At 36.2% G+C, this 13,507-nt stretch overlaps 1 protein-coding gene across 1 annotated transcript in view; it reads left to right on the top strand.

The window, feature by feature from the left end:
* Window positions 1-13,507, top strand: part of THADA (THADA armadillo repeat containing) — a 285,790-nt gene that overhangs the window by 62,803 nt on the left and 209,480 nt on the right. Inside the window, exons 23-24 of the mRNA XM_090281217.1 lie at window positions 3,100-3,213; window positions 5,739-5,861. Coding sequence (XP_090137343.1) covers window positions 3,100-3,213; window positions 5,739-5,861 — 237 coding nt within the window. The remainder of the gene's footprint in view (window positions 1-3,099; window positions 3,214-5,738; window positions 5,862-13,507) is intronic.

Genomic DNA, 13,507 nt, shown 5'->3' with positions numbered 1-13,507 from the left:
GTCTTCCTCTCATTTCAAGACCCTTAAGACTCTATAGGCAACCAGGGTTAACATTTTCTTTTGAATTCTTCCACAAAATGTCCATGTATAAAATAATCCTAAGAGTAGCTAACATTTATAAGTACTTATTTCACATATATTACCTCATTTGATTCTTCCTCAAGCCCTGTGAAGTAGGTCCTGTTATCATCTGTATATTATGGATGAAGAAGCTGGAACTTAGAAAAGTTAAGTGACTTCCCAAAGGCCACAGAGATAGTAAGAGTGGGACTAAGACCCAAACCCAGGAACCCTGATTTCTGAGCCCCTCTCCCATCGGTGTGTGTGTGTGTGAGTGTGTTTTCCATTTTAACACAGATAAAAAGCATACTACACACATTGTATCGCCCCTTGCTTTTTTTCATTTAACATTATATTGGGTTGGCCAAAAAGTTCATGTTATTATTTTTTTCCTGTAAAATAAAATACACATTTTTCATTTTCACCAATAACTTTACTGATTTGGATATTTTGAGTATATCGGCAATCTCCCACATGGTGGATCATTGATTGTTCTCAATGAATGTCTCGATTTGATCGCTGTCTACTTCAATTGGTTCACCTGACTGTGGAGCTTCGTCCAGCAAGAAATCTCCAGCATGAAACTTTGCAAACCACTTTTGACACATGTGATCAGTCACAGCACCTTCTCCATACACTGTACAAATCATCTTTTGCATTTCAGTTGTGTTTTTACCTTTCTTGAAATAATAAAACTTAATATGCTGAAAATGTCGCTCTTTTCTTCCATCTTCAATATTAAAATGGCTACACAAAAATTCACCAATTTTGATAAGTTTTTTTTAATGCATGTTGATATGATAGCTGTGACAATACAACCTAACGAAATTGTGTCAAATGAAATTAGAGACAACTAAGCATTACTAGAGCCATCTTATAGAAGAGAACAAACTTTTTAACCAACCCCATACCTTAAAGATTGCTCCATATCAGCACACCCAGATATTGCTATTGGACAGGAAAATATTTTATTTCCACAATACTGAAATTAAGGAACTATCACCTTCATGAATCCAAAGAATAAAAACCAGAGCCCTTACAATACTAAATTAAACCCTGACCTGAAAGGTCTTTGTTTAATATTCAGTAAGATAGAATTCAGGAATCAGGGTGGTATAATAAAGCAATGGACATAAATGAAATGCAGGTTCTGTTTATTAGGGCCCCTACATTTTTTCCTTCCCCTCCTTATTCTTCCCTCAGAGTCCCAAAGTCATGATTTTTTATCTTTTATTTTATTTTTATTTTTTATGACAGTGGGCAACAGAGGTCATCAAGATTGTTCTGTTGCATAGATTTTGGTGACTTTCAGAAATCAGTCCCTCTCTGATCTGACCCATTCTGGGTCATTGTGGTTCATTTTCCTATCTATAATTTCATCTGACCTAGTGTGTTTTTTCCTCATTCATCTCTCTGAGGACAAATGTTAATGCAACAGCAAGGTCTGGTTGCATATTTCTACTATGTGATCATTCCACCTCTGGTCCCCAAATAGTACTAAATATTGGTCATCGTGATAGAGTGGTCAGGACATGCACTTTACTAGCCTTCCCTTGGGAAGAGTGCCATACTGCATACACACGTCTCCTGTTGGGGAAACATGGTTCCCAGAACTCATTTCAGTGATTGCATGTAACTTTCTTATTTATTTTAGCTAAATAAAATCTAAATTATTAGAAAAATCTGCCCAGAGAGGTCCCATTGCCCTTAGCATAACTTACCAATAAAGTTATATTTCTGTTCTGGTGAATACCTCTGCTCAGTGTTAGCTGTGGGGGAAAAACTGCCTACTTAGACAAATATAATTTTTTTTTAATGGTTATGTAAAAAATAGTGTATATCTTTTCTGAGCATAAGTGTACTGTGAGAAATTTCTCTCTTAAACCAAACTATTTTGCGTGTGTATCTTTCACCTCTTTTATAAGTTATAAATGCTTCAGAAGAAACTGAATCACTTGAAGGTTTTCACTCTTGGGAGCCAGTAGCTGCATACTTAATGAAATACCGCTGTTACAGCCCTACAAAACCACGAATCTATTTTCTGTCTCTAGATTTTTCTGTCCTAGGCATTTCACGTAAATACAATCATATAACATGTGACCTTTTGTGTCTTTCTTCTTTCAGTTAGCATAATGTTTTCTTCTTTAAAAAGTTTTTATGTATTGATTTTTTTTTAGAGATAGAGGAAAGGAGAGAGAGAGATAAACATTGATTTGCATTGATATGCATTCTTTGGTTGATTCCTGTATGGTGCCCTGACCAAGGATCGAATCTGCAACCTTGTTGTATAGGAACGATTCTCTAACCAACTGAAGTTACCCAGCCAGGGCCTCACTCAGCATAAGGTTTTCAAGGTTCATCCAAGTTGTAGCCTGTGTCACTACTTCATTCCTTTTTACTGCCTCAAATGGTTTGATATCCTCTTTTTATGTTCATTGAACATTGGCAAATTATTAGACACAGTAAATAAGCAGCTCTTGAAAATTCAAATGTAGGATGATCCCTTTCAAGTTTGTAGTATTTTATTTTATCCCATGGAGTTTCCAGTAGTACAGTTTGATAGCCTCCAGATAGAAACTCTTTTTGTCAAGAGTTAAATAACTGATCAACTCCAGGGAGCTTCCAAATTCTTAAATTTAATCCTGAGGTGTTTTTGTTATTGTTGTTTTTTAAGTAAAGAGTATTTTCTTGTTGTGTAAATTCATTACTACAACTGACTTGCTAAGTTTATCTGAGACCTGCTACCTAATTATGGTCATAAAAGAGTTGTCAACAAGAGGCATTCTCAACTTCTTAGAATTATATAATTAACAAGCAAACCAGAAGTGACCTTAGAGATTCCATAATAACCACCTTTACCTAATTTTACAGATGAATAACTTGGGGGATGAAGAGGTTAAGCTACTTGCTCATGGCCACATGGCTTAATGGACTTGCTTGATACCACATGTTTTTATAAAGGGGATTTTGGATTTTGGGATTGATTCTGGGAAGTAGCAAGATAAGAGCCTTGTTAACATTTGCTTTGTTTTTCTGTAGGCACTGTTGGCATCTGAACCTAAGAAAGGCAAAATGGATTTGTTGAAAATAACAATGAAGGAGTTAATCTCTTTGGCTGGGCCTACTGATGAGTCACAGAGTACAGTCCCCCAGGTAATAATAGAAATTACACAAACACGCTAGGAAGGCAGTGGTTTTTAAGCACTGGTTTAAAAAGAAGAAAACAAAAAATTACCCACTAAAGATGCAGAACTCTTTTTTTTTTTTTTACTTTTTAAAAAATGATTTTACTTATTTATTTTTAGAGAGAGGGGAAGGGAGGGAGGAGATGAGGGACAGAAACATGAATGTGTGGTTGCCTCTCGTGTGCCCCCAATTGGTGGTGACCTGGCCCCGAACCCAGGCATGTGCCCTGACTGGGAATCAAACTGGTGACCCTTTGGTCCACAGGCCGGAGCTCAATCCACTGAGCCACACCAGCCGGGGCAAGAAACAGAACTCTTGAAGATAGGACAGACATTTGAAACTTATTCCAATTTTTTGCTTGTTTCATTTCGGTCTTTCCTGTCTACAAAAGAAACCGTTGTTTTAATTGATACATATTGACCAGAATGAACTACAGGTATCCCCTGTATAACATGGTACTTCTATAACACGGTTTCACTCTAACACGGTTAGAGAACTGGGGAAAACTCCCGTATAACATGAAATTAGGGAAATCCCTGTACAGTACTGAAAGTGATAAAAGCTTTTAGCAGCAAAAGATAACTCATTTAAAATTTTTCATTTGAGCGCATAAGTTGTAGAATTTTAAAATTAATCAGAATTTTAAACCCATTTTTTCATCGAGTATTAGAGTCATTATTTCTTAAATGAAGATCCTTGCACTAAAAGGAGTACAAAGTTTAAGAGAGAACTTCAAAAGTGCTTAACACTATATGACAAAATTTATGAAAGTCTCTCAGCTAAAAGCAAACAATCTAAAATAACAGATTTTTTGCAAAAAGTAGAGAGAGCATAGAACTCAAAATAATGCTCAAGAAAGTTCAGAGGATGAGGATATCTTGTCAAAAAGAAAATGCATTCAGTTAATGGAGCTTAGTAGGGATGATGAAGAAAACATTACTTAATTCATATTAATATTTAATACTTTTGATGAAAATTGCTTTAATAAAGATATTTCTCTTAATTATAAAAATATAATAGTATGTTATTTTAATTTTTGGAAACTAACTCCTTTTTTGTACTAGTTCTTTGTTTTGTACAACACAGATTCGCATAACACGGCATTTGTTAGGAACCTAACAACCGTGTTATACTGGGGTTACCTGTACATACTTTTAAACGGCTGAAAACATCCAACTTAAGTATTTTGTAATACTTACTATTGCATCTCAAAATTTAAATATGAATGTGCTATCACTTTAAAATTTCATGTGGGCTTCTTCGAGTTGATCTACATTTTGTAATTGAGCAGTTGAATCTTTCCCTAAAAGGTAGGGTCTGACTTTTGATACATTCAGATTTTGATTTTAGCTAATACTTAGTCCTTTTAGTCACTGCTAGAGTTGGGTTAAGTATGTGTGTATATGAGTGTATGAAGTAGGGTTAAGTACCCCTATAGCTCTGCTCCACTGCACTCCACCCCACCATAGTAAATGACTGTCAAATACTTCTTATCTAGGCTTTCTCAGCAAATGCTTCATAGTAGGGTACTCCTCCTCATCTGTGGGAGGCCTGTGCTGTGTCCAGGAACAGACTGAAAGCTGAAATGTGGAATAAGTATATACGGTTTTATTAATCACCTTTCAGAAATGATCATTTTAAGATATTTTCCAATAAAATGTGAAAAATATATATGATTCTATTTCCCTAGACTATCAGTTTTTTAAAGTACTCTTTTTTTAAAAAATAATAAAAATATCTAAAATAATAGAGTTTGGTTTTAAGGAGTACTGAATAATTATTGCCCTACTCTGCTTCAAGATCAATAATGGCATTTTAGTGATCATTTTTATTAAATTAGTAAAATACTTACATTTGTCTCTGACCAATCTCTAGGTGTTAGTTTATGATTTGCTTTCCTTCTCCCCTACCACGTTTTATTTCCTTATTATTTTTATTATATATGTATGAAATATTTCAGCATGCAGAAAAGTCCAGTGAGCCCTGACTGGTGTGGCTCAATTGATTGGGCATCATACTGCAAAGCAAAACGTCCCTGGTTGTATTCCTGGTCAGGGCACATGCTTGGGTTGCAGGTTCAGTCCCTGGTTGGGGCAGGAGCAAGAGGCAACTGATCGAGGTTTCTCTCACACATCGATGTTTCTCTCCCTCTCTTTCTCCCTCCCTTCCTCAATCTCTAAAAGTAAATTAATTTTTAAGTAAAAATTAATTAATTAATTAGTTTTTAAAAATGAACATTTTATGTAGAGCGTGGTGTCTCTGTTAGGTGCAGGATTCTACATATGTTTGATCAAGCTTCTTTTTATTACATTGTTCAAATTTAACTTTTTAAAAATTGATTTAAAATTTTATTAAAAATTTGTTATTTTATTTGTTTCTTCTTGTAATTTGATAATATTTTTTTTCATTTTGAGGCCGTACTATTAAGTATGTACATATTTAGAATTACCTCCATCTTTGAGCCACAACTAATTTTGAACTTTTTGTTCTAGGTTCATGCTTTAAATATCCTTAGAGCCTTGTTCAGAGATACCCGTCTGGGAGAAAATATTATTCCTTATGTTGCTGATGGAGCTAAGGCTGCAATTCTGGGCTTTTCATCACCAGTCTGGGCAGTAAGTGCTTTTGCCATTTATTTTCTTTGATTTAATTTTACTTCTGAGTAGGTTTTAATAAACTAACTTTTCACTGAATGATAAAAGAAATATGTACAGCATTTTAGCAAGGGGTTTCTTTAAAGGTAGATCCTTGGATCAAGCAACATTTTCACTCTTGGTGTTTTATGATCGTGTTCTATCTCTTTGTTGGCTTATTAGCTGTAAGTCTTTGTTTTCTTATTTTAGTGACTGCTTTAGATTATTGTCTATAACTTTTAACATCACAGTCTACCCTCAAGTGATTATACCACTTCACTTAAAGTGTAAGAATCTAGCAATATGTACTTCCATTTTTCTCCTCCCAGTCTTTGTGATGTTAAACATTTTGCTTTTATATATGTTGTAAACCCATATACATTGTCATTATTTTTGTTTAAACTGTCAATTACATCTTTTTTAAAATTTACCATTTTAACTATTTTTAAGTACGCAGTTCAGTGACATGAATCATTTACATTCATAGTGTTGTGCAATCATTGCCACTGTCTGTTTTGAGAACTTTTTCATCATCCCAAACCAAAGCTTTGTACCCATTAAACAGTAACTTCCCATCTCTCCCTTCCACTAGCACCTGGTAACCTGTGTTCTACTCTCTGTCTCTATGAATTTGCCTATTCTAGGTACCTCATATAAATGGAATCATACAATATTTGACCTTTTGTGTTTGGTTCCATTTAGCATAATGTTTTTAAGGTTGAACATGTATCATAATTTCATTCCTTTTTAAGGCTGCATAATATTCCATGGTGTGTATATGTGACATTTTGTTTATTCATTTATCTGTTGGTGGACATTTAGATTGTTTCTTTTTGGTTATATTGAATAATGCTTCAGCGAACTTTGGTGTACAAATATCTGTTGGAGTCCTTGCTTTCAATTATTTTGTTTATATCATATGGTAATTCTATATTTAGCTTTTTAAGGGATGTTTAACTGTATTGCACAGTGGCAGTACCATTTTATGCTCCCATCAGCAATACAAAGAAGTTCCCCCTTTTTTTTTTTTTTTTAACATTCTCGTCAACACTTGTTATTTTCTGGCTTTTTTAATAATAGTCATCCTAATGGGTGTGAAGTGGTAACTCATTCTGGTTTTGATTTGCATTTCCCTGATGATTAGTGATGTTGAGCTGAAAGCAAAATGACTCTTAGTATCTTAATATGCCTTTCTTTTGGATGCTGTGGGCTCTGGATGTCAGCGTGTTGAGTAATTGCTGTAAATATACTTCATTGAAAGGTGAAGAAACAAACACTCAAAGCATTAAAATGTATGAGGTTAAATACTGAGTCACTTTTTCTTTTTCAATATGATTACTGTCCAGAAACTTTTTGATTCAGAGCTCTAAAGATAGTGCGCAATACCAGTACAGTTGTTAGATTTAAGAAAGTAAACTTATATATGTTTTCTCATGATTCTTTGGAGAAACACCATGATTTTATTGTTATCCTGTATCATTATGCCTTCTAAAATAAAGGAGACAAACCTATGGCTTGTAGGTGTTTGACATGTGGCTTAAAAAGAAAAAACAAAAAACTGGTAAGTGTAGAGAAGAAAAGAAGCTAGACCCTAATACATTACCTGCAGAATGAAGAATTTTCTAGAAAGGTAAGCTTTCCAGTTAGCTACACAAATCATTTCATAACTGTATGATAAGCCTCTAATTAAAAGTCAATATACTGCAGTGTAGCTAAAGGAACAGACACCCTATGTAAAGCAGAATCCTCAAGGCTGCCACCTCTTGCCTGGAAAATTGTGCATATTCCTGTAAGAAAGACAGCCATCTGAAGTTCTGTCTAGGAGCATTGCCTAACTACGCCTGAGGACACAGTGTTTACCTTATGCATTTACAGGAAGTGGAGCAATGCCTGTGTACCATCAGTTAAGTCACAGAAGTAGGAATGTGGCTTGACCATCAGGAATGGTAGAGATCATAAAATTGATTACCAGAAATATCATTATTGTTTTTTCAAGCCATAGTTTAGGATGAACAAAGAAATGTTCTCTGTGAAAGGGTTTTCAGAGAGTGAAACCTGATAACTTTTCCAACTTTTTAGCAAAACTGAAAATATCAGAAAAGAATGTTTCCTTTATCTAAAAAGTCTTTTTTAAAACTTTTTCAAAAGTAACACATGTGCACTACACATGGAACATTTTCTAGGGTAGACCACATGTTAGGACACAAAACAAGTCTCAATAAATTTAGGAAGATTAAAATCATATCAAGCATCTTCTCTGACCCCAGTGCTATGAAACTAGAAATCAACCACAAGAAGGACACTGACAAACATGCAGAGACATGGAAGCTAAATAACATGTTAGTAAACAATGACTAGGTCAACAACAAGATCAAAGAAGAGGACACAACAATCCGAAATCTGTGGGACACAGGGAAAGCAGTCCTAAGAGGGAAAGTCATAGCATTACAGGCCTTCCTCAAAAAACAAGAAAACACTCAAATAAACAATCTAACTTCACACTTAAAAGAACTTGAAAAAGAACAACAAACAAAGCCCAAAGTGAGAAGAAGGAAGGAAATAATAAAGATCAGAATAGAAATAAATGAAATCGAGTCTTAAAAAATGATACAAAAGATCAATGAATCCAACAGCTGGTTCTTTGAAAAGGTAAACAAGACCGGCAAACCTTTAATCAGACTCATCAAGAAAAAAAGAGAAAGGACTAAAATAAATAAAATCAGAAATGAAAGAGGAGAAATAACTGACCAAAGAAATAAAGGATTGTGCTAAAATATTATGAACAACTATATGCCAACAAACTGAGTAAGCTGGATGAAATGGCTAAATTCCTAGAAACTTAAATGTTCCAAAACTAAATCAGGAAGAAACAGAGAACCTTAGTAGACAGATTACACCTAGTGAAATTGAGGCAGTAATCAAAAAACTCCCAACAGACAAAAGCCCTGAACTAGATGGCCTCACAGGTGAATTTTACCAAACATTCCAAGAAGAACTAACACCTCTCCTTCTCAAGCTATTTCAAAAAATTCAAGAGGAAGGAAGGCTCCCAAACTCATTTTATGAGGCCAGCCTTATCCTAATTCCAAAACCAGATAAAGACATTACAATGAAAGAAAATTATAGGCCAATATCTCTGATGAACATAGATGCTAAAATCCTCAACAAAATAATAGCAAACTGAATACAGCAATCCATCAAAAAGATCATAGACCATGATCAAGTGGGATTTAGTCTGGGAATGCAAGGTTGGTAAAACATTCACAAATCAATAAATGTGATTCACCACATAAACAAAATGAAAGATAAAAACCACATGATCATATCAGTAGTTGCAGAAAAAGCATTTGATAAATCTAGAACCCATTTATGATAAAAACTCTCAGCAAAGTGGGGTTAGAGGGAACATACCTAAACATAATAAAGGCCATATATGATAAACCCACTGCCAGCATCATACTCAGTGGGCAAAACCTACAGGCGTTCTCCTTAAGATCAGGAGCAAGAGAGGGATATCTGCTTTGACCTCTCTTATTCAACATAGTACTTGGTAGTTCTAGCCACAGCAGTCAGAAAAGAAGAAATAAAAGACATCCAGATTGGAAAAGAAGAAGTTGTTGGTAGCCGTCCGTCTCGAGAGACGATGGTGTAGCTTCTTAAGAGTCTATCTGCACCGCCGAGAATGGCTGTGCAGTCCGACTCGGGAGTGACACGGTATCTGTCTCCTCCCGTGTTGAATCGACATCTTGCGATGACGCTGGAGTGTCCTCTCCAGTGAAGCTGAAGCTACAGAGCCTGGGCAGGGTGATATGGAGGGTCTGCTGTTGCCCATGCAGCAGACCCCCCCTCTCTTCGCAGCTGAAGGGTCCAAGGGAAAGACGGAGTCAATACAGCTTGGGTTCAGGTGCGCCGCAGGAGTTGCCGGTGTTGACTACAACGTCAGACCGCCTTAGGGACTCCGGCTCCGGATTTTCTGTCGGGGTTTACTCCCTTAGCCCTTCCCCTGAAGAGGTGTGCCGCAAGGCAGCGGAGGTTTTTTGGAGTCAGAGTTTTCCTTCTCTGATGTGCCCTGACTGGAAGATCGAACCAGCGACACTTAGCTCGCAGGCCGACGCTCAATCCACTGAGCCAAACCAGCCAGGGCATAAAAGAAGAAGTAAAACTGTCATTATTTGCAGATGACATGATAATATACATAGAGAACCCCAAGATTCCACCAAAAAACTACTAGAATGATAAATGAATTCAGCAAAGTAGCAGGATACAAAATTAATATACAGATATCAGTTGCATTTTTATGTGCCAGTAACGAGCAAACAGAAAGGGAAATTAAGAAAATCCCATTCACAATTGCTACAAAAAGAATAAAATACCTAAGAATAAATCTAATCAAGGATGTAAAAGACCTGTACTTGGAAAATTACAAGACATTGAAGAAAGAAATATAAGAAGATACAAATAAGTGGAAGCACATATTTTGTTTATGTATAGGAAGAATTAAATCTTATTTGCACACATTTTCTCAGGAATATATCTTATGATTACCAGTGACTACATCTGTACTTCTAACAATTATTTTTTTTCTGATAAGTTAGAAAGGAAAAAAGAAAAGTAAAACAAACTTTAATTTTAGTTTTGCAATAAAGGAATGTTTTCCAGGAAGCACTTATGCATATATTTTTACAGATTCCTCAGTCTTTTGTATTGGGAGCATACCAATCTCTTGGTCTTTACCATCTATTAGGCATTTTTAAAATAGAGGGGAAATGTATTGTTGTACACACATCAGGCATCAAGCACACCTACAGTGTTGCAGATGATATATTAAGCACTAGAAATAGAGGGATAAATAAGACATGAGCATAATAATGGCTCTCTTATTGAGTATTTTCTGTGTGCCTGGCATCATTTACATTGATGATCTCAGTTAATCCTCAGAGCAACCCTGCAGGGTAGGTTCTATTATTACAATTCTTATTTTACAGATAAGGAAAACAAAACTCAGAGAGGTGAAACAACTTTGGTCAAAGGGCACACAATTATTATCTGTCTGACTCAAGAATCTGTGCTGTTATAGGGGAAAGTTTTAGGTGTTATAGGAATACAAAGAAGGTTCATTTTACCTACCTTTTAGGTTTTAAAGAGCTGGAGATACAGCCTGAGTGATTGGGTTTTATTGAATGGTACAAAACTAAAGTAGCAAGAACAAAGGAACTAAGAAGTGAGGCAAGGAAGGAAGAAAGACTTTACCAAGCAGGCCTGAACCTTGCAGGAAAACTGAGTTGGTTGTATAGTCATATGATGTATCTTCTGGCCAGGCCATGTGAAACTTAACCACATCTTGGAACAGTCTGATCTCCTGTCTCTTGTTGGTCAAAGTTCACTCTTTGGGGCATTAACTCAACTCGGGCAGGTATTGGCACAACCTTTGGTCAGTTGCTAGAGAAGCCAGATTCCCTTCCCTGTGATGTAGCATCTCATCTGAGCCTGGACATGGCTGCGTGGGCCACAGCCGGCATGGGTGTCGCTGGGACAGACCTGGAGTTTGAAACTGTGGCTTCCCCTACTGTTGAAAAACCCTGCACACAGGGTAATCATGGGATCTGATTGATGTGGTTAAAAGTACAGACTCAATTGTAAGGTGGCAAGAGGGAAGGAGGAAGAACAATCAGGAAGCTATTGTAATAGTTCTGCCAAGAGGTGATGGTGGCCCAGAATAGAGAAATGTTAGAAAAGATGGTGACAACCGATAATCTTTGACATATATTTTGGAGATGGAGCTAGTTTAGTTAAAAATTTAGTTAACAGAAGGTAATTTTTAGGTGCCCATTATATGGAAACAGATCTTTCTGGGCAGTATTTGGAAACAGATATTTCTGGGCGTTCCTTTTTTGGGCTCAGTGACTGTGAAGCACCGAAGCTGCCTTCCCTGCATCCTCATTGCAGGGCAGGTAACTCATCTTCCCAGCTTGCTCAGAAATTCACCGAGTATGCCCCTTCAGGGTCCTAACAAGGCTCACACTGGGTTTTTCTGTCTGGTATATCTTTAGTTTGCTTCCCTCGGGCCAGTTCTGCTTCACAGTTTGCAGTGGGTTTCAGAGGAAAAAGAGCCTTTCAGATCTTCCCGGTAGCTCTGCCACATGTGCTCTGTGCCTCTGTTGGCACCAGTGCTTCCAGGCCCTGTGGTAGTTGTGAAGTTGCCACTAGGGTGCCAGGCTGAGGACTGTGTGGTGCTGAAACTCAGCCCTGCTCTGTATTTTAGGCTTCATACCTTGGCATGAATATTTATTCACTCACAGGAAGAGAACTGTTTTCCTAATTCATGCATAGGTGGTATATGGGTTAGTGAAAGTATATGGCATATAAATACCCATATCACATAGTGATTGCACATGGAGGGCTCTCCATTCATATTTTTAAATATTTGTCAAGGGAGCATTTATGTTATAAAGAAAAGCCCTACGTATACAAGACAATGTATACTATACATATATATATACATATAGATATACATGCATATGCACTTCTGCATGCATACACGCTTCTGTGTACATATGAAACTCTTTTTTTTTTTCATTTACCTAACTCTTCCAGATCTTAAAAGTCTATGTGGAATCTTTTTCATGCTAGAAAGGAGGAAAGAAGTATATGTACTCAGTGAATAGAAGAGGAAATTTTTCGTAGCAGTTGTCAATTTGTAGCTATCATTGGGACTTGGTGGAGAAGGAGGTAAGAGAATAGGAAGGTTTTCTGGTGTTTTTCCATGTGATAAGGATTGATTATTGCTAGAGTTATTTGGACTCAGAACAGCCAAAACAGTCTTGAAATACAACAGAGTTGGAGGACTCACATGTCAAAAATTTTGAAACATGACAGAGCAGCAATAATCAGACAGTGTGGTGCTGGCGTGAGGATAGATACGTGTAATTCAATGGAATAGAAGTAAGAGTCCATAAATAAAGCCCAAGAGTTCATTAAAAAGGTGCCAAGACAATTCAGTCAGGAAAAGAATACTCTGTCCACCCCCCGGTACTGGAACGTTTGGATATCCACATGCAGAAGAAAGAATTTGCTTGCCATCTTACACCATATTAAAAAATTGACTCAATATGGACCCAAGTCCTAAATGTAAAAGCTAAAATGATAAAAATTTTGGAAGAAAACAGCAGGTGCAAATCTCTGTGACTTTGGGTTAGGTAACAGTTACTTTAATACGACACTTAAAAGCATAAGTGACAAAAGAAAAAAGTCAAATTACACTTGATCAGAATTTAAATGGTCTGTGTTTCAAAGGATATTATTAAGAAAATGAAAAGATGACTGACAGATGGGAGAAAATATTTACATACCATATATCTGATAATCATATATCTGATTCATATCCAGAGTATATAAAGAACTCTTAGAACTCAATGATCAAAAGATGACCCAATTTAAAAAATGGATAAAGAATTTGAATAATCCATTTCTTCAAAAAAGATATGCAGATAGTCAATAAGCACAGGAAAAAATGTTTAACATGATTACTCATTAGGGAAATGCAAATAAAACCACATGGTGATACCATTTCACTCCCACCAGGATAGCTATAATGAAAAGGATAGACAATAACAAGTATTGGGGAAGAT

Source organism: Furipterus horrens, unplaced genomic scaffold, assembly GCF_987537825.1.
Source record: "Furipterus horrens unplaced genomic scaffold, mFurHor1.1.pri manual_scaffold_6, whole genome shotgun sequence".
In the NCBI taxonomy this organism is placed as follows: Eukaryota; Metazoa; Chordata; class Mammalia; order Chiroptera; family Furipteridae; genus Furipterus; species Furipterus horrens.
The sequence above is the reverse complement of the archived record's forward strand: the minus strand, read 5'-3'. Positions and strand labels throughout refer to the sequence as shown.